The 26,899-nt window shown below is 42.5% G+C and overlaps 1 protein-coding gene across 1 annotated transcript; it reads right to left on the minus strand.

Moving 5' to 3' along the window:
* Positions 1-26,811, minus strand: ZBTB49 (zinc finger and BTB domain containing 49). Its single transcript, XM_060278266.1, is given in 9 exon segments — positions 1-894; positions 2,823-2,984; positions 3,788-3,870; positions 6,602-6,675; positions 8,382-8,428; positions 12,175-12,284; positions 20,772-21,764; positions 22,639-22,811; positions 25,138-26,811. Coding segments are annotated over 8 exon segments (2,286 nt in total). The 5' UTR covers positions 22,791-22,811; positions 25,138-26,811; the 3' UTR covers positions 1-229.
* Positions 26,812-26,899: the final 88 nt, after the last annotated feature.

Genomic DNA, 26,899 nt, shown 5'->3' on the forward strand with positions numbered 1-26,899 from the left:
ACAGTGGACCAGCCCCCTGCTGAAAAAGTTTGCTGGCTCTACGGACTGAATTGCCCCAGGTCAACTCCATGAAGGAACTCCAAGAAGGATAATGGGATTGACCTTATATTATATGGCTGTTGTAAGGATTATAAAGCATTGTACAGGAAGCACTTTGAATAGTTCAGTGCACGGTACAAATGTTTGTTTTTATTTATTCATTAAGACGACAAACCATAAGGTGAACTTGTCACTGGCCCAGCTCACTTTCATTCTGTAGTGTCTTCATAGCCAAACCCCAGAGGGTCACACTGGAGAAAAACGGCCCTTCGTTGTTTCTGTATTCAGCAGAAGACGCGCGACTAGTCAGCTCACTGCTGCAACCGCTGCCCATTGCACTCATGCAAGTCTGAGTCATGGAATTGCCTTCAGATTGCAGGGGTTCCTCCTCAGGGGATAGATCCATGCCTTTATAATAGCATATCCGATTAGGTCTTTGCTGAGATTTGCAGAGTTTAACAGGATCCAAGCTCAATTTCTGTTGGTTCGCACACTCATTCTGTTGCGCAGTGGGTCGCACCTTGCGGAATGTTGCCCCAGGGCCGAATTCAGTGGCCGAATTTCCGTTTGGGTGGATGGGAAACTTCACTGACACTGGCAATAAAGTTACGGATATTTCTTGGGCAAATGAGTCTGCGTTCTGGGGCTTCTCAAGTTCAGATATTTCTGCTGTCTGGGAAAAGTCACCCAGTGTATTTGGACCACTGTTACCAACTTTGCAATGGATTTTTTTGTGGCGGCGCAAGACGGCAGAGCGACTGAAGCCTTTATTGCAGGTCTCACAGTTATACGGCTTTTCCCCAGTGTGAGTCCGGATATGTCTCCGTAAGTCGCCAGACCCCACAAAGCATTTCCCTGTAAAACAAGAAAGGTTATTTGGAAATAGTATCTCCTAACGAGTATTAGATGTCTTGTCTATGTGTTACAAATGAATAATTATCGTGTCTAAAATTATCGTGTCTAAAATACATAGTTTGTATTTACAGTCAAAGCTCATGTGATGTTCGCTGTGGGATACATCTTTTCATGTTGTGAACGGGCCGAACCCAGAAGTCCCGGAATGGGTTACTTCTGGGTTTGGCGCATGCATATGCACAGACGTGCTAAATCGCGCTTTGCACATGCGCAGGAGCGCCCAATTACACCACGCGCCTGCACGGATGCAGCGCTTCAGGATGCGGCCTTTTCAGGTTGCGAACGGGCCTCTGGAACGGATCCCATTCGCAACCAGAGGTACCACTGTATTGGAGTTTGCTGTTACCTGGGTCCAATGTGCTATTAAATGTGTCCAATTTATGGCATATGCAATAGGTTATAGAAACCTGCTTTTTTAATTAAGGCTGCGCTGTCCATCAATTTTACACGCGGTGGAGCATTTAATTATTTTGCCCATGAATTATTCCTTAGTTGAAATTATGTATCGTATATCTTTCAATAACAGATATTACTATTAGATAACTGTGGGATATATTCAACACAGCACTAAGTTAAAGTCACTCAGGAATATATTAAAATTATTAGTATTAAAATTTGTATATCACCCTTCATCTGAGGACCCCAGGGTGGTTCACAACTGAAAAGTACAAAATAATAATACGAACAACATACTGAAAAACCTTCCTTCCTCAGTATAACAATACAGATGTGAAGAGTTCACCAGAATTAATACTTCCTGCTTAAAAGTGAGTAACACCTACAATAATGACGTGTTGGTTCTAACCGACCCTACCGTCACTGTTGCAACTGCAGACATGTATCTTACCCTTTTCCTTGATATTTGTGCTCCAGGCAAGCTGACTACACTTCTAGTATTATTCCAGAGTTCAATGACTTGTAGATCACAGTCTCTTGGAAGTTTGACATGCCTGGTATAGAGAATGCGGTAAATTTGTTCCGCTGGTGAAATGTTTTGTGCAGAATGCCGTTGCACAAGAGAATGTGTAAGCAAGCTACTGGTAACTTTGTTGCACAATGAGTTTCCAATGAGTCCTCTGTTGCACAACATTAAAACTCACCTGTCAGAGGGCCTTCTCGGTGGTGGCGCCCGCCCTGTGGAACGCCCTCCCATCAGATGTCAAAGAAAAAAACAGCTACCAGATTTTTAGAAGACATCTGAAGGCAGCCCTGTTTAGGGAGGCTTTTAATGTTTAATAGATTATTTTATTTCATTTTTCTGTTGTAAGCCGCCCAGAGTGGCTGGGGAAACCCAGACAGATGGGCGGGGTATAAATAATAAATTATTATTAATTATTAAATTATTATTATTATTATTATTATGTCTACCAATGCAGAAGCCCTTGCGCTAGAAGACAGCTAACCTTGCATGCGGCCCTAACTCCTATTGCCGATGTAATTATTTTTATTGTTTAAGCCAAAGTGAAGAGGCTATCATTTAAGGTGGGAAATTCCACGAGAACAAAACATTGCCAAAGCAAAGTCTTATGAATTGGGGGAGGGGGAACTGCTGAATTCAGTCGTCATTATTTCAGTGCTCAGAAAACCCACAAGAGCAAGAAAAAAGCACTTGCAACCATTTATTTTATTTTTTCCAAATTGAGCATGCCCTGCTACACTTTTGAAAAAGTGGCTTGTTTTATCTTTAGAGTGGCGATTTGTGGGGGTGATAAATCAAATTTTTCAGGGGAGCAAACTCTTATCGGACAGAATGCTTGGTTTAATGGTTATTTTAACTGTGTAATGTATTTTATTCTGTTTTATGCATTTTATTTTTTGGCTACACAAACAAATGATACTCCTATATATAAATTTAAGCACAGACTTACCACAAGCAGAGCAGCTGTACGGTTTCTCTCCAGTGTGCCTGATCCTATGCTTTACTAACTTTCTGGGCATGTTAAATGATTTTCCACACTCATCGCAGGTGAACACCTTCTCGACTCTATGGTTCTTCTTGTGTTCTTTTAAATTGCTGAAGTTACTAAATCCTAGAAGGACAGAAACACAGGACAAAGACGGCTGCTCACAGGGTGCAAGCCACAAAACGGCTCCATGACGCCGATGCAGCTCTTGGACATATGACATGTCACCAGCCCTTGGGCTGACAGGTCTGCTCCTACTAGTCATGGCACAAGATTGCCAACTGCTGCATGCTAGCAGGACCACGATTCAAGTTATGGGTGGGGTTTGCTTGGGCTGAGGAGAGACACACCAAGTAGGGGAACCTATGCCACATGGTATATAGCTGACAACAATTTTGTCATCCGGGACTCTGTGCGCCCTGCCCCGTTCTGCTCTTTTAGCGACATGTTTAATGACATTTCTGGTGCTGCATGCGCGATGGCGCATCATTCTGACGTACGTTGATCAGTGGTTGCTTCTAGAGCAGGCACCCCCAAACTTCGGCCCTCCAGATGTTTTGGAATACAATTCCCATCTTCTCCGACCACTGGTCCGGGTAGCTAGGGATCATGGGAGTTGTAGGCCAAAACATCTGGAGGGCTGCAGTTTGGGGATGCCTGCTCTAGAGGGCTCGTGAATGAGGTTTATCCAGAGACTAGGAACACTGGAAGCTGCCTTGCATTGAGACAGACCATTCCTCCATTGAGCTCATGCCTGATCTACACAGGTTAGAAGTGGCTCTCCGGGCTCCGGGGAGGAAACTCTCCCAGGACCCACCTGGAAAAGCAGGTAACTGAATCAGGCACAATCTGCATGCAAAGCAGATGTTCCACTGCTGAACTGTGGCCCATCCCCAACGATTACATCTCGAGGCTATGCTCCAACTCACCTCAACCACAAATATCACACAGGTGTGGCTTTTCTCCAGTGTGAATAATGATGTGGCGTTGGACATCTCCGGATGCAGCAAACCTGGAATAGGAACGGAAAAGGTCGCTCCAGTTTGGTTATAATCCTTATACCCCTTTTCACAGCTGTGCTTCTTATTCTAAAACTGAAAGTGTCGATGCAATCATCTGCACAATTATGTCAGGCTTCCTAGGAGGGCTTGTTCCACAGTGAGAACTGCAGCGCAGCATCGATTTAGCACCTCCACATGGTCTGTCCTTTTCTGGCCCTCATGATGCCATAAATGGAAAGGGCCATGCCTGTAATTCCCACCAGGAGGTGATGGTTCAAACAATCACATTCCTGCAGTGCTGTGAGCACACCAGTGGTTTGTCTCACTCGAAGTTGACCAAATTGGAGCTGTGTGTCACAGTGGAAGCTGAGCCCTCGATTATAATCAAAGCTAAAAGTGCTGGACAGATGCAGTTGTGAAGTATAAAGCACCATCTCGTGTCAGATGCTGCCAGAAATCTCCTGCAGATACAGTGGAACCTCAGTTTATGAACACCTCGGTTTACGAATTTTCGGTTTACGAATTTTCGGTTTACGAACGCCGCGGACCCATCTGGAACGGATTCATTCACGGATTCATTACTTTCAATGGGAAAGTTCGCTTCAGTTTATGAACGCTTCAGTTTATGAACAGACGTGTGGAACCAATTGTGTTCATAAACCGAGGTTCATAAATTGTGTTCATAAGCTCTCACTTCCATACATCACTACTGGGAAAACCATAGCTTTAACTATACGGACCTTTGTCGGCAAGGTGATGTCTCTGCTTTTTAAGATGCTGTCTAGGTTTGTCATTGCTTTTCTCCCAAGAAGCAGGCGTCTTTTAATTTCGTGACTGCTGTCACCATCTGCAGTGATCAAGGAGCCCAAGAAAGTAAAATCTCTCACTGCCTCCATTTCTTCCCCTTCTAAAACCGAGGTACCACTGTATAAACATTAAAAGAGTGCTACTGTGGGCTGCTATTTCTCTAGCGACTCATTTAGGCTCCATAACATTTCAACTCAGTCAGAAGTTGACAGTGTTCCAGTCTTGCTAAACAGAATGAAGCCATAACAATACTGTAGGGTTTTAACGATATTGTTAGAAATGAAAAAGAAGAAGAGGAGATGCAGAACTCCAGCCTCCATGTGTATATCTAGGTTCAATAAATTCTAGAGCAGTTAATGCAGTAATATAACAGTGGCCGCATTCAGACATCACATTCCCAATGTGTTTGGATGAATCAAAACTGCCAATGAGCTCGAGAACGTCTTTTCCTCAACTCCCACGCCAACCTCAACAAAAGACCTCCTGATGTCCTCAAACTCATTCCTGTGACTAGAGAACTGCATTCTGAGCAATTTCCTCCCAAACCAGGATCAAAAACCACAATTCAACCCTGTTTTGCAATCATGGTTTGAAACCATCACATCCATTTGAAAATGTTTCAGACAATGAGGAAGCCGGCATTAACGGCAGACAAGAGTTGCACAGTTTGGCAGGCTGGGGACAGGACATCTGAATGCATCCCTCTATCATAATAGTAATTCATGAGCTCCACAGTTATAAAAACTTTTTACCACATGTCCACAAATAGAACAATTTTGAATGGAAGTTTTAAAAGAGATCTCTCAGGTTACAGCTCAGACAATCCCACTGAACTGCCCTGAGACCTGTGGGTATAGGACGATATACAAATTTAATAAATAATAATAAATAATAATAACTCTGACACTAATCTATCTATCTATCTATCTATCATCTGAATATACGAATGATATGGACCAATTAAGAAGTAAAGAATTAATAACACATCTACAGCTAGAATGGTAGTAGCCAGAACCTGGAAAACCTTACAATTAATGAATATTTATTGTTTTATCATTGGCATGGAATATAGTCTGGCAAACAGCTGTAATGGAAACGTCACAAAAATTGCAAGGGGAGAGGGTAAAAAAGATGATTTTTACACTGCATGGCATAATTTTACTAGATATACAAATAAAACAACACCTGCAACATATATTGCAATATGGTGTAGAACTTCTTAAAGTAAATCGACAGCTCAGTGTGGCACTACTCATGAGCTCATTCTTATTACAGTCATACCCCGGGTTAAGTACGCTTCAGGTTGAGTACTTTCAGGTTAAGTACTCAGCGGTTCTGCTGCGAGCGCATGCGCAGAAGCGCTCTATCGGCGCTTCACGCACGCGTGCTATCGCTGCTCGAGTTAAGTACTTTTCGGGGTGCGAATGGCACCCCGGAACCAATTAAGTACTTAACCCGAGGTACCACTGTAAATGTTAATTTTTTTCATCTACAATACTGTCTTATTTATTTTATAGTACAGTACATTGATTATTGCCTTCATTTTATGGATCAATGGTCTCGTTAGACAGTAAAATTCATGTTAAATTGGTGTTTTAGGGGGTGTTTTTCATCGTCTGGAATGGATTAATCCACTTTCCATTACTTTCAATGGGAAAGTTCGCTTCAGGTTAAGTACGGACTTCCGGAACCAATTAAGTACTTAACCTGAGGTACCACTGTATTCTATATTTTCCAAGTTGATTGATTGAAGAATTAATTGAACTGGTTTACTGTAACTACCTCATTATTATGTACTGTCCTGTAAAATAATATGTTTAGCATTTTACTCCCCTCTAAAGACCTGTTTTCGGTCATGTTTTATGATTTATGCATGCACAATTTTGTAATGGAAAAAATAAATACACATTTAAAAAACAAAAACGAAAGGCAAACCTTTTCCCACAGATTTCACAGATGTAAGGTTTTTCACCAGAGTGCCGCCGTAAATGCGTTTGAAGATTCCCCGCCTACAAAGAGAGGAAACACTTTTAGCAGCCGAACTAACCAAATAGGTGATACAGTATTGGTAAAAGTTTACGACTGGAAATGAGGATCGCACTTTACTGAACTATGTGACACTTCAGAAACAAAGTCTTCTGCTAGTAGGATCAGTGCTGCTATTTAGACTACACTGGGGATCACCAAATGTTTGGTCCAGCGGGCACATTTTGAATTTTGAGAGAATGCTAGGGGCTCCCCAGTCACAAAGTTGCTGCCATGGGGGCATAACACAAAAACAGAACAAGTACAGCCATGCTGAATTCTGTTTCCGTACAGAATTCTGTAATTCTGTTTCCGTACAAGAGATTTCTGAACCCGTTGAATATTCCATATAACTGTTAAAGGCACAAGAACTCTTCCCTCCCTCCTCATTGTCAACCATAAGCCAAAGCCTGCCATCCTGTTCCTTTTTCTCTGGGAGCAAGCCCCATTAATCACAAAGGCTTACTTCTGAGTAGACATATAGACAGTTGTAGCTCAAGTTAAGTAAACTGCAAATTCTGAATGAGTGCCTGCTCTTTAGCTCCTGCACAGCAGGAGACGGGCCTAAGTTTCTTTGCAAAGTATTCACATTTGCATTTTTGGAAGAGAAAGATTATTTTTAACACCCACCCGCAACTCTTGTGTAGCAGTTTTTGCAGGAAATGACTTCTGGAAACGTCCGTATCTCAAGCCACAGAAATATTAATTGTGGTTGCTAGAAAGGAAGGAAGGACAAAGTACGGAGATTCCCATGGACAAGTTCAATGAATGGAGGGAGAACAAGAGCAATAGGGATTCCTATTGCCTGGTGTCAAACCAACTCACATAGCAATCACTGCTCTGCCTTTAGCCATTGGAAAAAAACACTGGCAGGCAGGAGCAGCCAGGCTGGTTTATTTCACAGAAATCACTTAGAAGGGTACCTACACTTCCTACGATGACTACAGACTTACATTATTATTATTATTATTATTATTATTATTATTATTATTATTATTATTTAAAACTCAGAGTCTGGAACCCCTTCCCAGGGGCACCAATGAAGGCTTTTACAGGCACCAAGCTGATGATCCAAAGACTAGAGGCTGGCAATTTTCTTGACCCAAATGAGGTACCAACATGTATTGCGTGTACACCAGAGGGGGAAAACTCCATGGCTCCCCGCATACACCAGAGCATTATTGTGCTTTTGTTTGAAGTTATGGGCGAGAAGAGATTTCTCAATCTCTTACCTGCATGAAAAGCCCCTTCCTGGGACTTGTATACCTCCTTGTTGTTATTTTGCTATAGGGGAAGGGTCAACTCTAGAGCAAGGGGACAGCAGTATTATTGTACTAGGCCTCAGAGCCCCGAGTCCAATCGTATGATCCAATTTGAATGCCACTCAGAGCTTTGGGGTTTGAAACACAAAAATAATAAAAAGATCATATTTATGACTAAGAAATTAGCTCGAGCTGGATTTCATGGACCTAATGTTTTTCAGACCTGAATATCTTGGATGACTAATGCTCTCAAAAACATCTCAACATTAAGCTCAAGGAGGATGGGGTTGGGGAGCAGCAGAAAAACATGTGGAATTTTTTAATTATTCTCCCCCACAGTTCCTACAGGACCACACATATTGCAATGTGAGTGAGTGACCGTTGACTCGGTGGGTGGCATGTCAACAAAAGCGGACTCAGACACCTACCTGTGAAAAACATTTGCCACAAACGTTACATTCAAATGGCCTCTCACCTAAAAGAAGAAGCAATAATATTTTGTGCTGTACAGAAGTTTGAAGCTGGCATATATATAAAAAAATTGGAACAGTTGCCAGCAAGCTATATTTTGCATTAAGCTACTTTGCTTATTTTTTTTCCTGGAGGGGAAATCGTAACATTTTCTTCCTACAAATCATAAACACAGTGACTATAATGCATAAACACCTGAGCACAGAATTTTCACAAAAGCCTGAAGAACAGCTCTAGACCTGCTTCCCAATAAATGGCTTGTTGGTTTTTTGCTCAACAGTACTGATTATTTCTGCATGTTAAGATGCCTTGTAAAATTATTGGCATGTATAAAACTGAAAATCAAAAATCAAATAAAAATAAGATCCCTCCATTTAATAATGAAGGTGGTTTGCCTCAGGCTGACACACATCACAGAATAGTGTCCCCTTAGTAGATGTGATTGGAAATCTCTTCTGAACAGGAGAGCTGTGTGTGGGTGCACAGGAGCTTCAAGCTTCCACAATAAATCAGAATGAAGGAAGCAACTTGAAGTCATTTTACAGCCATTTCCTTCCACATACACCAAGTAGTCATTTTGCTTTTTAACTCTTTGATCAACTGACAGGTCTGAATTCTGGCATTTCTCAGCCAAACAATAATCGGGGATTTCTGGTTCACTTTACTTATTTATTTTCTAAAAGAAGACGCAACACAAAATTGATGCACTTTCTGAAATATATTTTCATGTGCGCATCATGGTAAGCCATAATTAATGGTTACCCAGAGGTGCAGATGGCTTTGGGTAATTCTTTGCAAACCATAATCCTTGTCTTAGTGTTCTACATCCGAACCAGGGATTGTGGTTTATTTCACTCCAAGCAAACTAGAACATGAAGCCAAGTTGGTAAGTTGTTGACTTACCAGCCAAGGTTTTCTTGGAGCAGATAAACTACGATCGCTGGCTTGGATGTAATGCTAAGCCAAGGATCATGGTATGTTGCTCCCACTTCCAGAAGGGCAATGCAGATAAATTATTTTACTGGATTGCTTTAGCAGTCACCTTCTAATCAACTAAACATTACTTAATTGTTTGAAAGCCCTAAGCAAATTCAAATGCACTGGGCACAAAGCTAACCAGCTTTAAATTCCACTCACCTTGAAGAGGAAAAATAAGCACAGGCTTAACTTTTCTTTTGAAATCAACAGGCCCTCTCTGAGTGCTTACCCTGAGCTTGAGCATACTCACCATCTTTAAAATATTATGTACCTTACAAATAGTAAAAAGGTAAAGGGGCCCCTGACCATCAGGTCCAGTCGTGTCTGACTCTGGGGTTGTGGCGCTCATCTCGCTCTATAGGCCGAGGGAGCCGGCGTTTGTCCGCAGACAGCTTCCGGTTCGTGTGGCCAGCAGGACAAAGCTGCTTCTGGCAAACCAGAGCAGCGCACGGAAACGCCGTTTACCTTCCCGCCGGAGCGGTCCCTATTTATCTACTTGCACTTTGATGTGCTTTCGAACTGCTAGGTGGGCAGGAGCTGGGACCGAGCAACGGGAGCTCACCCTGTCATGGGGATTCAAACCGCCGACCTTCTGATCAGCAAGTCCTAGGCTCAGTGGTTTAACCCACAGCGCCACCTGGGTCCCAGTACCTTACAAATAGTACCTCACCATTATTTAGGTAATGGCTGGTATTCCTATCTTACATTGTTTCTGCTTGCAGCACCTCTGGAAAAAAAAACCTAAGGAAGTTCAATACTGTTGTGTTTTAGTAAGGTGTGACAGGTGAGATGACTTACAACACGACCCTGTACATGTTTACTCAGAAGTAACTCCTACTGCATTTAATGGGACTTACAACTAAGTGGGCACAGAACTAGAATCTTCAGCAGCCTTCCAAGTCCCCTGGAAAGCTGGGATTTGCAGGCAAGCCTCCCTGATCCTAAAAACAGCCCCCCATCTGGTGGGTTGATCTGATTCCATAAGCATTTTAGCCTCACTGTAAAAGTGACAAGAGTCAGATCACACTGGCAGAATGGGAAAAGGAAAATACAGTGGTGCCTCGCTTAACGAATGCCCTGCTTAACGAAATTTCCGCTTAACGGAAGTTTTTTTCTAGCGGAGGTTGCCTCGCTAGACGAATTCGTTTTCTGAAAAATTCGTCTAGCGAATCGCGGTTTCCCATAGGAATGCATTGAAATTCAATTAAAGCGTTCCTATGGACAAAAAAAAATTCAAAAAAAATGCAATGCATTCCTATGGGATTCGCTAGACGAATTTTTCGTTATAAGAAAAGACCCGTGGAACGAATTAAATTCGTCTAGCGAGGCACCACTGTATAGGAAGCAGCATTTTATTTTACAAACTGCTATCTTTTCCTTTGCAATAGTTTTCTTTTGCAGGTGTTGTTGTTGTTGTTTAGTCGTTTAGTCGTGTCCGACTCTTCGTGACCCCATGGACCATAGCACGCCAGGCACTCCTGTCTTGCACTACCTCCCGCAGTTTGGTCAAACTCATGTTCGTAGCTTCGAGAACACTGTCCAACCATCTTGTCCTCTGTCGTCCCCTTCTCCTAGTGCCCTCCATCTTTCCCAACATCAGGGTCTTTTCCAAGGATTCTTCTCTTCTCATGAGGTGGCCAAAGTATTGGAGCCTCAGCTTCACGATCTGTCCTTCCAGGGAGCACTCAGGGCTGATTTCCTTAAGAATGGATAGGTTTGATCTTCTTGCAGTCCATGGGACTCTCAAGAGTCTTCTCCAGCACCATAATTCAAAAGCATCAATTCTTCGGCGATCAGCCTTCTTTATGGTCCAGCTCTCACTTCCATACATCACTACTGGGAAAACCATAGCTTTAACTATACGGACCTTTGTAGGCAAGGTGATGTCTCTGCTTTTTAAGATGCTGTCTAGGTTTGTCATTGCTTTTCTCCCAAGAAGCAGGCGTCTTTTAATTTCGTGACTGCTGTCACCATCTGCAGTGATCAAGGAGCCCAAGAAAGTAAAATCTCTCACTGCCTCCATTTCTTCCCCTTCTATTTGCCAGGAGGTGATGGGACCAGTGGCCATGATCTTGGTTTTTTTGATGTTGAGCTTCAGACCATATTTTGCGCTCTCCTCTTTCACCCTCATTAAAAGGTTCTTTAATTCCTCCTCGCTTTCTGCCATCAAGGTTGTGTCATCTGCATATCTGAGGTTGTTGATATTTCTTCCGGCAATCTTAATTCCGGCTTGGGATTCATCTAGTCCAGCCTTTCGCATGATGAATTCTGCATATAAGTTAAATAAGCAGGGAGACAATATACAACCTTGTCGTACTCCTTTCCCAATTTTGAACCACTCAGTTGTTCCATATCCAGTTCTAACTGTAGCTTCTTGTCCCACATAGAGATTTCTCAGGAGACAGATGAGGTGATCAGGCACTCCCATTTCTTTAAGAACTTGCCATAGTTTGCTGTGGTCGACACAGTCAAAGGCTTTTGCATAGTCAATGAAGCAGAAGTAGACGTTTTTCTGGAACTCTCTAGCTTTCTCCATAATCCAGCGCATTATGCAGGTGTTAATAAACATAAATATCAGACACAGACCAGCCATCACATTGCTTTTTTAAGGGACACACATATGGCAAAGAATAAATATATAGCCTGCTTTTCCACAGAAAGCGCATCTGATGGGCTGGCCTTACCAGAGTAGCAGGTGCCCCCCTGCGCCCTTTCAGCTGTGAAGACTAGATTCTAATTAATAGTTAGCCTAGAAACATTCAATGACTGTACCTGTATGAGACCTTAAGTGCAGCTCCAGATTGCTCGGGTGTTTAAAAGCTTTCCCACACAATGCACAAGGATACTGCCTCTCTCTGGCAGCAATGTCTGTAACTGGCCACCTGCCTCAGAAGCTTCCTGAGAGACTTCCGATTCACCGCGGACATCTTAGGGAGCGCAGGACAGCCCCTCGGGGAGTCCTGAGCTTTTTGGGGGCGCACGGAGGTATCGCAAAGGCTCTGCGAACCTCCTAAACCCCAGGGGGGGGTTACCCTGGGGGTCGTGGCACCCAGCGGCGCCAAGCGCGCTCTCCTGTACCCCGGTTTTTCACTGTTAAGAGCCGAGGAAGGGATTGAGCTGCAGGCGTGAACGGGGGAAGACCACTAGCCCCATTAAGCGCAGTCTCTGGCTCCTGATGTAAAGCGGTGAGTTTCCAAGAAAGAAGAAATTCGTGGTGTATATAAAGGAAATTAAAGATTACCTGAGAAATTTGGCGAATTTGGATGGCTGAGGGCGCAAAAAGGGAGTCCGTCCCAGCAGCGGTGTGAATATGACGCAGCTGTGAAATCGCAGGAATGGAGAACTCAAAAGTGAAACTGCCTGCTGAGTGAGGTACGCTAAAGTCCTTTGTTACTTTCTAACGAGGCAACTGTTATTCTTTGTTTAAGAACTGAATGACAGTTGTAAAGAGTTACTTTGTCTCCTTGCTGGGAAAACGGACCCTGCTGTGAGCCTCAGGCTATAAGTGTCTGATTTCAGCTCAAAAGACTTGTTGTTGTTGTTGTTGTTTAGTCGTTTAGTCGTGTCCGACTCTTCGTGACCCCATGGACCATAGCACGCCAGGCACTCCTGTCTTGCACTGCCTCCCGCAGTTTGGTCAAACTCATGTTCGTAGCTTCGAGAACACTGTCCAACCATCTCGTCCTCTGTCGTCCCCTTCTCCTAGTGCCCTCCATCTTTCCCAACATCAGGGTCTTTTCCAAGGATTCTTCTCTTCTCATGAGGTGGCCAAAGTATTGGAGCCTCAGCTTCACGATCTGTCCTTCCAGGGAGCACTCAGGGCTGATTTCCTTCAGAATGGATAGGTTTGATCTTCTTGCAGTCCATGGGACTCTCAAGAGTCTCCTCCAGCACCATAATTCAAAAGCATCAATTCTTCGACGATCAGCCTTCTTTATGGTCCAGCTCTCACTTCCATACATCACTACTGGGAAAACCATAGCTTTAACTATACGGACCTTTGTCGGCAAAGTGATGTCTCTGCTTTTTAAGATGCTGTCTAGGTTTGTCATTGCTTTTCTCCCAAGAAGCAGGCGTCTTTTAATTTCGTGACTGCTGTCACCATCTGCAGTGATCAAGGAGCCCAAGAAAGTAAAATCTCTCACTGCCTCCATTTCTTCCCCTTCTATTTGCCAGGAGGTGATGGGACCAGTGGCCATGATCTTGGTTTTTTTGATGTTGAGCTTCAGACCATATTTTGCGCTCTCCTCTTTCACCCTCATTAAAAGGTTCTTTAATTCCTCCTCGCTTTCTGCCATCAAGGTTGTGTCATCTGCATATCTGAGGTTGTTGATATTTCTTCCGGCAATCTTAATTCCGGCTTGGGATTCATCTAGTCCAGCCTTTCGCATGATGAATTCTGCATATAAGTTAAATAAGCAGGGAGACAATATACAACCTTGTCGTACTCCTTTCCCAATTTTGAACCAATCAGTTGTTCCATATCCAGTTCTAACTGTAGCTTCTTGTCCCACATAGAGATTTCTCAGGAGACAGATGAGGTGATCAGGCACTCCCATGTCTTTAAGAACTTGCCATAGTTTGCTGTGGTCGACACAGTCGAAGGCTTTTGCATAGTCAATGAAGCAGAAGTAGACGTTTTTCTGGAACTCTCTAGCTTTCTCCATAATCCAGCGCATGTTTGCTATTTGGTCTCTGGTTCCTCTGCCCTTTCGAAATCCAGCTTGCACTTCTGGGAGTTCTCGGTCCACATACTGCCTAAGCCTGCCTTGTAGAATTTTAAGCATAACCTTGCTAGCGTGTGAAATGAGCGCAATTGTGCGGTAGTTGGAGCATTCTTTGGCACTGCCCTTCTTTGGAATTGGGATGTAGACTGATCTTCTCCAATCCTCTGGCCATTGCTGAGTTTTCCAAACTTGCTGGCATATTGGGTGTAGCACCTTAACAGCACCATCTTTTAAAATTTTAAATAGTTCAGCTGGAATATCATCACTTCCACTGGCCTTGTTATTAGCAGTGCTTTCTAAGGCCCATTTGACTTCACTCTCCAAGATGTCTGGCTCAAGGTCAGCAACCACACTACCTGGGGTGTACGAGACCTCCATATCTTTCTGGTATAATTCCTCTGTGTATTCCTGCCACCTCTTCTTGATGTCTTCTGCTTCTGTTAGGTCCTTACCACTTTTGTCCTTGATTATGGTAATCTTTGTACGAAATGTTCCTTTCATTTCTCCAATTTTCTTGAACAGATCTCTGGTTTTCCCCATTCTATTGTTTTCCTCTATTTCTTTGCATTGCTCATTTAAGAAGACCCTCTTGTCTCTCCTTGCTGTTTTTTGGAAATCTGCATTCAGTTTCCTGTATCTTTCCCTATCTCCCTTGCATTTTGCTTGCCTCCTCTCCTCCGCTATTTGTAAGGCCTCGCTTAAACTTTATTAAACCCTTGTTGAAGGGGATAAAAGGTGGAAAAGAATTTAAATTGTAGCAACACTGAGAAGGGGAAGGACTTTATTTAACTATATGTATATGCCTTTTGGCTTTGCATATATATATACATCTATTTTTTCTGAGAGTGCAGCGAAACTCGATCTCTTTGTTCCCTTGAGATCGGAAGAGGATCCAATTGGATTAAGCCAGTAGCGGCTGAAGAGGATTTATCTCCTTTTTTGTGGTATATCTTCTCCTTTCTATTGTTTGTGGTGGTGTACTTCTGACTCCTGATTTCTCCTGTGAAAACCTGGCTCGGATCTGCTATGGCTTTGGCGTTAAAGTTTGTATTTTCCCCCTAAAAATTGGATTAGGCCATTAAGAGGCTGAAGAGTTGCGGGACTTGGCTTCTTTTTTTACAGGTATCGTGGTGGATTAGGCCAGTAAGTGGCTGAAGACGAAAGAGAAACCAACCAGTAGAACAATAGACAAAATTATTTCTGTGCATTGACTGAGTGGTAAATGGAAAAGTACTGAGAGAGGGGGAAGAGGGATATCGGGTGCCACCTGGTGGGAAAATATATTATTGCATGTATATTTGGAAAGTGTATTGGAAGTGCATTAGAACGCCACCTGGGGGTTATCCCAGTATTACACCCATTTATAGTTGTGATATTGGAGCTCCACCTGGAGGGCGTTTCGGTACTACACCCTTGTAAATTTGCAATATCTGAAATAAGAGCGCCACCTGGAGGATAAAATTATAATTACAGATATAATTTGAAGAAAATGGCAGGAAAAGATAGTAAGGATGGGAAAAAAGGATTGGCAACACCAACAGAGAGAAGAGGATCAAAACAAGAAGAAGTCAAGGATCTGGATGTTTTATGGCAGAAAATTAAAGATGAATTAAGACAAAATGAAAAACGTATGGAGAAGAAATTAGGGGAAGTACAAGATAACATAGATAAAAAATTTGAGAAAGTGGAAGGGGCAGTGGGTGAACTCACAACAAAAATAAAAGACTTAACAGTGAGATCCAAAGTAACTGATGAAGCGGTGAAGAAAAATCAGAAAGAAATTAGAGATGTTAAGAAACAATCGGATAAAGTGAAAGAAAAAGTTGATAAATTAGATAAGGCCCATGAACAGATGTTGGATAATTTGGCAATGATGGAAATGAAACAAAAACAATTAAATCTGAAATTAAGAGGTATACCAGAGGAACAGGATGAAGATGTTAAAGCAAGAATCATCGCGGAGCTGGCGAAATGGATGGAGAAAACAGATGAAGAAGTGAATAACTCCATTGTCACTGCATTTAGGATCAGAGTAAAATCGGCCAAAGCCAAAGCAAGAAAAGCACCAGGAGATTGCTTGGTGATCTTCAATTCAATGGAAATGAGGAATGAGATTCTGAGATTAAGTTTTACTAACAAGCTAATCATTGGAGGAAGACCCATAATCATCTTCAAAGAAATACCAGGAAGGTTCCTTCGCAAACGGGATGCGTACAAATCAATGGTGTCATTACTGAAGAAGAACGGAGTACAACATAAATGGGAATATCCTGAAGGAATAATGTTCTATTACAAAGAGAAGAAACATATATTGACGAGCATGTCAGACATCGGGAAATTTCTAAGGAAATATGAGAAGTTCCTGGGGCCGTTGGAACCAAGTCTAGCAATTTTAGCGGAAGAGATAGAGGAAGAAGAAGAAGACGTCAGACCAAGGAAGAAAAAAGGGAAAAAGAGAGAAGAAGAAGAAGAAGAAGAAGAAGAAGAAGAAGAAGAAGAAGAAGAAGAAGAAGAAGAAGAAGAAGAAGAAGAAGAAGAAGAAGAAGAAGAAGAAGAAAAAGGAGAAGGAGAATCAGGAGAAGAAACAAAACCGGAAGAGGAGGAAGAGGAAGATAAAGATAGTAATATAACACCCATCCAAGACTAAATCAGATCTTGTAGTAGAATTTGAACATGGCACTCAAGGTGTTGTCATGGAATGTAAATGGATTGAATGACAAAAAGAAAAGAAACAAGATTGAACATATTTTGAAGAAAAAGAAATTGGATGTGATTTGTTTGCAAGAAACTCATGTAGCAAAGAAACACAGTCATATTTTAATTAATAAAGGATTAGGAAAAGAGTTTATAAATTCAATTGTTAATAAAAAGAGAGGAGTAGTCTTATATGTGAAAGAGAAATTGGATCCGAAATTGATCTTAAGGGATGAAGAGGGAAGAGTGATCGTTGTGCAGATAACATTTTATGGAGAAAAATTGTTTTTGGTTGGAATTTACGCACCGAATGAAAATAAGGCAGAATTCTTTAAGAAGTTGGAAGAAAGCTTAACAGAATACATGGATCAAAAGATTATTCTATTAGGAGATTTTAATGGAGTGGCGATACCTGAATTGGACAGAACAAAAAAGAGGAAATATGATGGAAAATTACCTAAATCGTTCTTTGAGCTTGTGGAAAATCTGGGGCTAGTAGATGTTTGGAGAGTGAAACACCCGACGATGAAACAATTTACTTTTTTCTCTGAGCCAAATCAAAGTTCGGGAAGAATTGACCATATGTGGATTTCTAAAGAACTAGTGCCCAGAACAACACGAAGTGAAATAACGCCACGAACATTGTCAGATCACAATCCAGTATTCATGGAGATGGGAGGGAAAGAACAGAATTCCTTCAGATGGAGAATGAATGAAGAACTGCTGGAAAATAAAGAAATTGTTGAAAAAGCTAAAGAAATATTGAAAGATTATTTCCACTGGAATTTGCACAAAGAAACTGGAATAGATATAGTATGGGATGCAAGTAAAGCAGTAATGAGAGGCTATTTAATACAAAAAAACAGTTATTTGAAGAGAAATAAGGAAAAGAAGAAAGAAGAAATTCTAAGACACCTCATGGAGAATGAGAAGAACCTGATCGACAAACCGTACGATCAGCAAATTAAAAATAACATAAAGATGTTGCAAACACAATTCTCCATGTTGGTAAATCAGGAGATAGAGTGGAAGATAAAGCAGATGAAGCAAAAGAATTTTGAATCGGCAAATAAAATAGGGAAATTGTTGGCCTGGCAATTGAGGAAACGTCAAAATCAAAATATAATAAATAAAATTAAAGTTCGGGAAGAAATGACGGAAGATCCAAAAGAAATTAGAAGAGCCTTTCAAAATTATTATAAAAGTCTTTATAGCAAAGGAAAAGAGGATGCTAGAAAAATAAATGAATATTTGGAGAAATATAAGTTAAAGCAAATTACAGAAAAAGAGAAGAGTAAATTAAATGCCTCAATAACTGCACAAGAAATTCTGAATGCGATAAAGAAAATGAAGCAAGGTAAAGCACCAGGACCGGATGGATTATCGGCAAAATATTATAAAGTATTGAATGGACAATTGACCCCTGTTTTAGTAGAAGTAATGAATAATATACTCAGAGGAGGAAAGACCCCAAATACCTGGAAAGAAGCTTACATAACTTTGATACCGAAACCAGGTTCAGATGGTCTAGATGTAAAAAATTATAGACCAATTTCGCTATTGAATAATGATTATAAGCTCTTTGCAGATATAATGGCAACAAGATTGAAAGAGATCTTGAAGGAATTGATTCATAAAGATCAAGCAGGTTTTCTTCCTAACCGACAATTAAAAGACAATGTAAGACATATTATAGATGTGATAGAATTCTTGGAGGTCAGAATAGATAAACCTGCGGCATTGATGTTTATTGATGCAGAGAAACCTTCTGACAATATATCTTGGCAATTTATGAAAAAGAACCTGGAAAAGATGAAAGTAGGGGGATGTTTCCTGAATGGGATAGAAGCAATATATTCGGAACAAAGAGCAAAATTGATAATAAATAATGTTTTGACAGATGAATTTGAAATTACAAAAGGAACTAGACAGGGATGTCCATTGTCCCCATTATTGTTCATTACGGTCTTGGAAGTGCTATTAAATAGAATCAGAGAAAAGCAATCCATCAAAGGAATTAAATTAGGTGCGAAAGAGTTCAAACTGAAAGCATTTGCAGATGATTTAGTAGTAACATTAGAAAACCCTAAAGAAAGTGTTGCTGAAGTGATAGAAGTGATTGAAGAATTTGGACAATTGGCGGGATTTAAAATGAATAAACAAAAGACGAAAATGATGACAAAAAACCTGGATAAGAAAGAGAAAGAAGAGTTGCAGCAAAGACACGGTATTGCAATTGTAAAAAAGGTACAGTACCTTGGAATATGGATGACAACAAAAAATATAAATCTGTTTAATGACAATTATGAACTGGTATGGAAAGAAATAAAGAAGGATTTAGAAATATGGAATAGGAAGAAGTTGTCGTTCCTTGGTAGAATAGCAGCAATAAAGATGAACGTATTACCCAAAATGTTATTCTTGTTTCAAACAATACCTATTATAAAGGGGACGAGACAATTCAAAGAGTGGCAAAAAGATTTACAAAGATTTGTCTGGCAGGGGAAGAAACCAAGAATAAAATATAAAATATTGGTAGATAAGACAGAAAGAGGTGGATTCTCCATGCCAGACTTGAAATTATACTTTGAAGCGTCATGTCTCTGTTGGATAAAAGATTGGATAACATTGGAGAATACGGACTTGTTGGATTTAGAAGGATTCGACAACAGAGCGGGCTGGCATTCATATCTATGGTACGATAAGAAAAAAACCCATAAAGGATTTACAAATCATGTGATAAGAAGGTCGTTATTTGAAGTATGGGAAAGAAACAAAGCCTTGTTAGAGACTAAGACTCCATGGTGGATTTCACCAATGGATGTAATCATAGTGAAGAAAGTGAATATGGAAGGGGAGAGACCAACATATGAAGAATTTTTAAGACAATCAGAACAAGGCTGGAAAGTAAAACCATATGAAGAGGTTAAAGTATACCTGACGAGCTGGCTGCAATATCATCAAATCAATGATATATTTGTAAAAGACAAAAAAACTGGTTTTGAGGAGAGAAGGTCCAAATTCCAAATAGAGTTGCTAGGGGGCAGAATAAAACTGTTGTCCAAAATGTACAATTTGCTGTTAGAATGGTATACTAAAGATGAATTGACGAAAGAGGTAATGATAAAATGGGCTAAGGATTTTGGGCATAATATTGAATACGATGCGTGGTTGAAACTATGGAACCAAACAATAAAATTCACAGCATGTACTGCTTTGAAAGAGAATGTTTGGAAGATGATGTATAGATGGCATTTAACCCCGGTGAAATTAGCAAAAATGTATAGAATGAGTAATAGAATGTGCTGGAAATGCAATGAAAAGGAAGGGGACTTTTATCATATGTGGTGGAAATGTGAAAAGGTTAAAGGCTATTGGGAAATGATATATAATGAACTGAAAAAGATTTTTAAGTATACCTTTCCCAAGAGACCGGAAGCCTTTTTGTTAGGAATGATAGGTCAAGAGATAACCAAGGAGGATAATACCTTATTTTTGTATGCGACAACCGCGGCAAGGACATTATTGGCCCAAAAATGGAAGACCCAGGACTTACCGACAATCGGAGACTGGCAGACAAAGATGATTGAATATGCAGAATTAGCGAGACTGACTAGCAGGATTCAAAACCAGAGGGAGACAAGGTTTCTAAGGGATTGGAGTAAATTTGTGGATTATATGGAAAAGAATTGTAGAGGTTTAAAGACACTTGCAGGCTTGAAATAAATCCTACGAATTGACTTTAAAGACTAGATATAAAGGATAAGAGCGGATTAGAAAACCTATTGAGGGGAGGGAGGGAAGTCAAACTCGGCGGAGTATTTTGTAATGAGTAATGAGAATTGTTAAAAGAGTGATGTATGTATTTTGAATGTTTGTTTGTTTGTTTGTTTTGTATATTGTTTTAAATGTGTTTAATTGGAAAATTTAATAAATAGTTATAAAAAAAAAGAAGCTTCCTGAGATGCCTCAAGTTCAACATCTTCCTCCAAGCATTCTGAACTCACTAGGCATTTAACTTCTTTCCCTTCAGGGGCATCAGTATTTGCCCTCTCTGTGCTACTCTGGCTTTCCACCTCGCTTTCCCTTGCAAACTCCCCATCGGCAATTTTAAGCACAGAAGATTGTTCGGGGGACTTTTGAGACCTTAGAAAATTCAGTTTTTTAAGATGTACGGCCTTTTTAAGCCTCATCTCTTTGACTGGCTGTAAAGACGCGCCTTCCGATTCTTGATCCTCGAGACACTCATTTAAGGGCTGAACCAGAAAGTTTGCTGGTAAGTGATCAGAGGATTCCAAAACACATTCAGAATGACCGATAGTGCAGGATGGTGCATTCTTAGCCGTGCTTTGTTCTGCGGAGGGGCTGAAATCAAAAGATGGCTCTGGTGATCTCTTGTTGCTGGGACAAGTGGTTTGCTTGTAGAACTGTTTGCTATAAAAGTTACGGAGTTTGTAATGACAATTTGGCTGTTTAAGTGAAAGATCTGTGCAATTAGCATCCACAGAACCCTGCTTCTTTTTGTTTCCATCACCAGATGAGACGTGAGGTGAAACAGGCCGCGGGCCATGTGGGTTATAGTTATCCAAGACTTTACACGGCTCCACAGTCGTTGAACCTGCTGAACGCAGTAAATCAGCGCCATAACTCTCACCATTTGTATCTTCAGCCAAAGCGTTTTGCAACGAGAAGGCACTACTGCAAGACGCACTGGCTGGCTGCTCTACACCTGTGGGGCTTTAAAAAAAGGTGCGGCACATGTTCAAGACATTCTGCACCTGCAGACACTGTGCAATATCCAACAACGTTTGCACATTGTCCTGATTGAGTTCAAGATGGGATGTGTACATGTAGTCCAAGATCTGGCCAATGCCGCCAACATTTTTAATATCCAAGTACAACACATCGTTCTTCTGACCTGAGGAATTTTGGAACAGGGTCCTAGGAGAGAAAAAGCACAACTCTTTAAAACGCATGCACATATTTAAAACTGCCAGTCCTCATAGCAAAAATATATTAAAATAAAATAGTAATTTAGGCTACAGCACACAAACATTCTGGATTCCATAGGAGCCAACTCCTACGGGCTGGGGGTCTTTGCCTCCTAACAAAATATTTGAGGGGCCCCCCAAAGTTGATGAGCATTGCCATTCAAATGGTATGTGTGTGTGTGTGTGTGTGTGTGTGTGTGTGTGTGTGTGTGCGCGCGCGCGCCACATCACATGATTGATTGTGTGGGGCAGGGTTTATTTGCACCTCCCATATTTTATTTAAGTTGGAAGTGTGCATGCACACGAAAGTTCATACCAAAATAAAAACTTAGTTGGTCTTTAAGGTGCTACTGAAGGAATTTTTTTATTTTACTTCGACCCAGACCAACACGGCTACCTACCTGTACCCCTGTTGTACTGTAAGTGTTTTCAGAATCTAGTCAATACAATTGATCAGTCAATCGATCCATCCATCGTCAGTTCTTACATACAGTGACACACACACACACACAGAGGAGTGTGTCAGAATTGTGTGGGGCTATCACAAGCCTCATTGGGATTGTGAGAAATCTCCATGTGTATTAACCAGTAACATCATATGTTCCAAACATTGATGTCTGCCCCAATTTCCATGTCTACACTTTCCCTAGACCTGTGTGTATCAGCACAACTACTTTATAAGAAAAATAACATTCCTATACAGTACATTTGTATTCAGAAGCAAATCTCACTGACTCTAACGAGGCTTCTGGGTAAGTATGCCAAAGTTTGTGGCCTAAACTGCACTGTTAATTGCTTTCATTGAAGTGTTTTCATTAACATACCTGAAGTACTGGCTGAAAGCAGCTAACACATTTTTATGTGCTTTGAAACAAACACCTTTGACCACCAACATGCAGTCACAGAGAAGGCCTTGAATGCGTTGCTCATGTAGCTGCTGAAGAAGGTGACAGCTGTGGCTTGCAACAGCATCCATGCCACGGTATGCCTTAATTACCTAAAATAAAATTTAAAAAAATACATAGCATCTCACGAAGCAGAGTTTTGTGTATACAGTGCACTGGCGTCAATGAAGTAATCTATATATATATAAATGTAAACTGGCCATGTCCGTTAGTATCCGCGTTTCACCAAAACCGCTTGACCGATTGCGTTCAAATTTTGACACAATGCCGCATGCGAATATGAGAGTAACCCCGTACTGTTTTCAAAGACAGATGTCACACCTGTGCCTGGTAAAAACCCCAAAACACCGTGTTTCAAAACACACCACTCAGATGAAAATGCATTCTGGGAAAAGAACCAGGTTGCAAACCAGCGCCCTCTAGCGGCGGCTACACTGGTACAACACCTATAAAACCTCCCCTCTCAACAGCACCTCGGCTCCCGTTTACATACTAGGCTGAAGCCTTTACAGACTAGGCCGAATGTAGGTACTGACTCGCCTGGGTGGGGGTGGGGGTGGGGACGGGATAGGTCAGGACATGGTGGGACCAGTCACAGAGATGAACCAGGGGGTGGGGGGAGGAGGGGGCGGGATACGTCATGGATCGGCACAGGGTGGGGTGGGGGAGTCACAGGGATGCGCCTGCATAAACAGAACACGTGTAAAACAGGGGGACTCTGAAGGTGAGGGGAGTCTGAAGGGAAAGTCTCCAATTAACAGACTGAGCCACAGCAACGCGTGGCAGGCTTACCTTCCAAGTCCCGGACTGCAGAATCCGGGACCGGCAGCTGTGTGACACCGGAAATTGCGTCAACGTAACTTCCGGTGTCACTTTGCCCTTCTATGGGCACCCAAAGTGGCCACCGCCGGCTTCGAAAGTCGCTTGTACGCATGTCAGGAAGTGCGTCGACGCAACTTCCGGTGTCGCTCCGCCCATCTATGGGCACCAAAAATGGCCGCCACTGGCAGGAAGTCGCGTCTATGCACTTCCGGACATGCGTAGATGCGACTTTTGAAGCCGGCGGCGAACATTTTTGGTGCCCATAGAAGGGCAAATTGGAAAGAAAAAAAATGGCCGCTGGCAGGAGAAAATAACAGAGAAAAACGGGAGGCAAAGTGATACGGGGGACCACCGGGAAAAGGTAAGTAAAAACGGGGGTTGAACGGGGAAAACGGGGTACTTGGCAGCTATGGTGGCAGGGCCAGCTAGTGTTTTATAAAATGGCATATGTTAAATTATAAAACGATTTCTTAATCCAAAATTTAAAATGGTTTCCTATTTTACAAAATGCTGTCCATATGCAAACGCAACAGAGCACTTGTGCATGCCTCTGACAAATGCTTAGAGAGAGATTAACAGCCATATCAAATTCCTTCCCTTCCCAGTACTGATCCTGTGGGATCGTGGCGTTAGGCACAATGCAGGGAGACTGCACCAAAGGGTGACATTTTCAGCACTTACAAGGAAATAAAGTGCCACTAAATTAAACAGAAATGAGCAGATGTTCGAGAGCAAGGCCTTGTTCCTATCATCCATGCAAGTTGCAATAAGGGAGGCCAGAAACAATCCCGGTGAGCCTGGAAGTAATAATACTTCAGCATAACCCACGTGAGCACATTGCCAAAGCATAGTTTGCCATGCTTCTGGAAGATGGGGAGGCCAAGGGGATGCTGCCGCAAATTGGAAGGAGCAGGAAGCCTACGACATATTGTGGAACCAGTCCTGCATCAATGAGTAGCAACAAGGGTGGCAATATTTAATCAATGAAATGGTTATATGCACAATTTGAATAGTCTTTTTTTACTCAACTAAAAGGATATTCCCAATCAATTTTAAAGTATCTATTTTAAGTACAATTGCTTCTAAGAAGTGCAGGTCACAAGCACTGTTTCAAAAGAGGAGTCTCCTGTTTTCCCATACAGGGAAGTCAGCGAGTGCGGCAGCACACCTCAGCTAGTGTATAACGCATCGCTAACATTTCAGGAGGAAGGTGGACATTAGCAGCTGCCTTCAGGTCTCCTCTTGTGAGGTCGGAATAAGCCAATATACATGTGGACTGTCCCTGGGTCACGTGACCTTTCTTCTTTCAGTTCTCAACGTTCTTAACCCAGCTCAAGGTTGTCATCTGAACCAGCCAGATATTTAACTGATAATCAATCATACTCAGACCATCATTTGACAAAGAAGACAAACTGGCAACTGGACATTTCATTTTGGCAGCTGCAACCTTGCTTTAAGGAGCCCATTTGGCACGGAGCTTATATACCTGAGTTTCTAACACTGCCCCACAGAGTCTCTGCCCAAGATGCCAAGATGTTTAAAAATTGAAATTGGCTAACGAAGGTTCGCATGAATATACGACAGTTAAAAATGCACCTGTACATTGTGAGTGGTGGGAGAGGGGTGTGGGGGATGCTAGAGAAGGGAGGCAAGTTGTCTCATCCTTCAGCTCTCTGCAGACTTAGCTGAACATTTGTTTCACTGCACAGGTTTAGGCTGCACGATGTCCAGCCAGTAGGTAGGGCAGGCACCTGTTTTCCTTCCCTCTGCTCCTGCGCATCAACAGCAGCTCTCCACGACTCTTCCACTTCCCGGTCACATTTGTTAAGACTTTATGCTGCTGCTGTTGCTGCTGTGGCAGAGCCCTGGCTAGGCTGTTTTGTTCATCGCTTGTGAGCATTTTAATGCCAGCGCACAAATGAAGGAAGCTTTCCTTGGCACCTGAGCGGCGTGCCAAAGCAAAGCGCAGCCCGCACTTTGCATTTGCCCAGCAGTGAATCTCTGGGGTGCAACGGTGGGTTTTCAGGTGCCACCCTAAATGCGCTTCCTAGACCCACGAGGCTTCCTGCTGGGCAAACGTTTTGCACAGTCGAGACTTGAGCGGTGGGCAGCGGCTGCATTTAATACCAGACCTCGACGGCCCTTCCCTGGCAGCGGGCGAGATTCGTCTCTTGCGGCTCCTCGACGGCTCTTCTCCTCTTCCCTCCTCAAGGCAAAATCCTCCCAGGCATTTTAGGGCGAGACCCAGCAGGGCAGGAGGGATCTTCGTCTGCAGCAGCTTCCTGTCGCGTCACGTCGGCCGCTTGTGCAAACTCTTGCATAGACTCCCGCATGCAGACTCTCTTGCACTCGATCTAGTTGCTGCTTTGTCGGAAAGGGATTTCCCCCCCCTCTCTCTCTGGTCCTTCCACGGAGCAGGGGGACCTCCGAAGCGGCCTTTCACCGAATCTGCAGGGTCTCTCCCCTCCCCATCCTTACCTGGAGGTGCCACCAGCGCGGGTTGAGTCCGGGACCTTCCGCATGCAAGAAAACCAGCAACGCCCTAGCCTAGGCGATACCTGAATGCCTATGAAATGCTGGCGTGTTTAAATCGAGGAAGTCCTTTAAGCTCCCTAACCTATTTTTAACAAGGACCTTCTCCGGCTGAGCAGGAGTGAGAGCAGCTGCCCATTAGCAACTGAGATATTTTATATATAAATCCACCCAAAGCTCGGAGCAAAGAGAGAAATTAGTGCTCTTTGCTGTTCGAGTGAAGTGCATTTCTTTTTATTTATTTATTTTTTTTGGGGGGGGGGGTTGAGCGAGAGATGACTTTTCTTACAGTTCCTTGGGGCTGCATGCAAAGTCTACGGGCGAGTAGAGCGCCCTGCGCTGGATTTCCTGCGCTGGGAGAGGCGCCGCGGAGGCGGAGCAATTTAAGCGGGTCAGATGGCAGCATCCAGGGCTGGAAAGGTTCTCGGCAGTGGATTTTTTTGGGAGTGAAAAAGCCCGGTCCGTTCCCTCCTGGTCCTCAAGTCTGCCCTGTTCATACTGGGCCTGCACTGCAGGGATTAGCAATGGCTGGCAACAGAAGAACAGCCGAAAGCTTAACGAGACCTCCTCGTTGTTCCTTTGCTGTATTTGTCAGTATTTCAGCCTCGCCCTGGTCCGCAACTGGCGACCTTAGTTGCAGACCGGGCCTAAGATGCAGTCTCTCCCTCCATGCTGTCAACTCAGGGATCAATGCACGGGATCACGAAATATGATTTAAAATAAATGTTTAGGGCTTTGACTCTTTCTCCACCCCCACGCCCATTTTAAATGTAAAATCAGCCCCAATGACACTTTGCTAATAATCACAGCTGCGGCGCTAAGATCC

Source organism: Zootoca vivipara, chromosome 9 (assembly GCF_963506605.1).
Source record: "Zootoca vivipara chromosome 9, rZooViv1.1, whole genome shotgun sequence".
Classification (NCBI taxonomy): domain Eukaryota; kingdom Metazoa; phylum Chordata; class Lepidosauria; order Squamata; family Lacertidae; genus Zootoca; species Zootoca vivipara.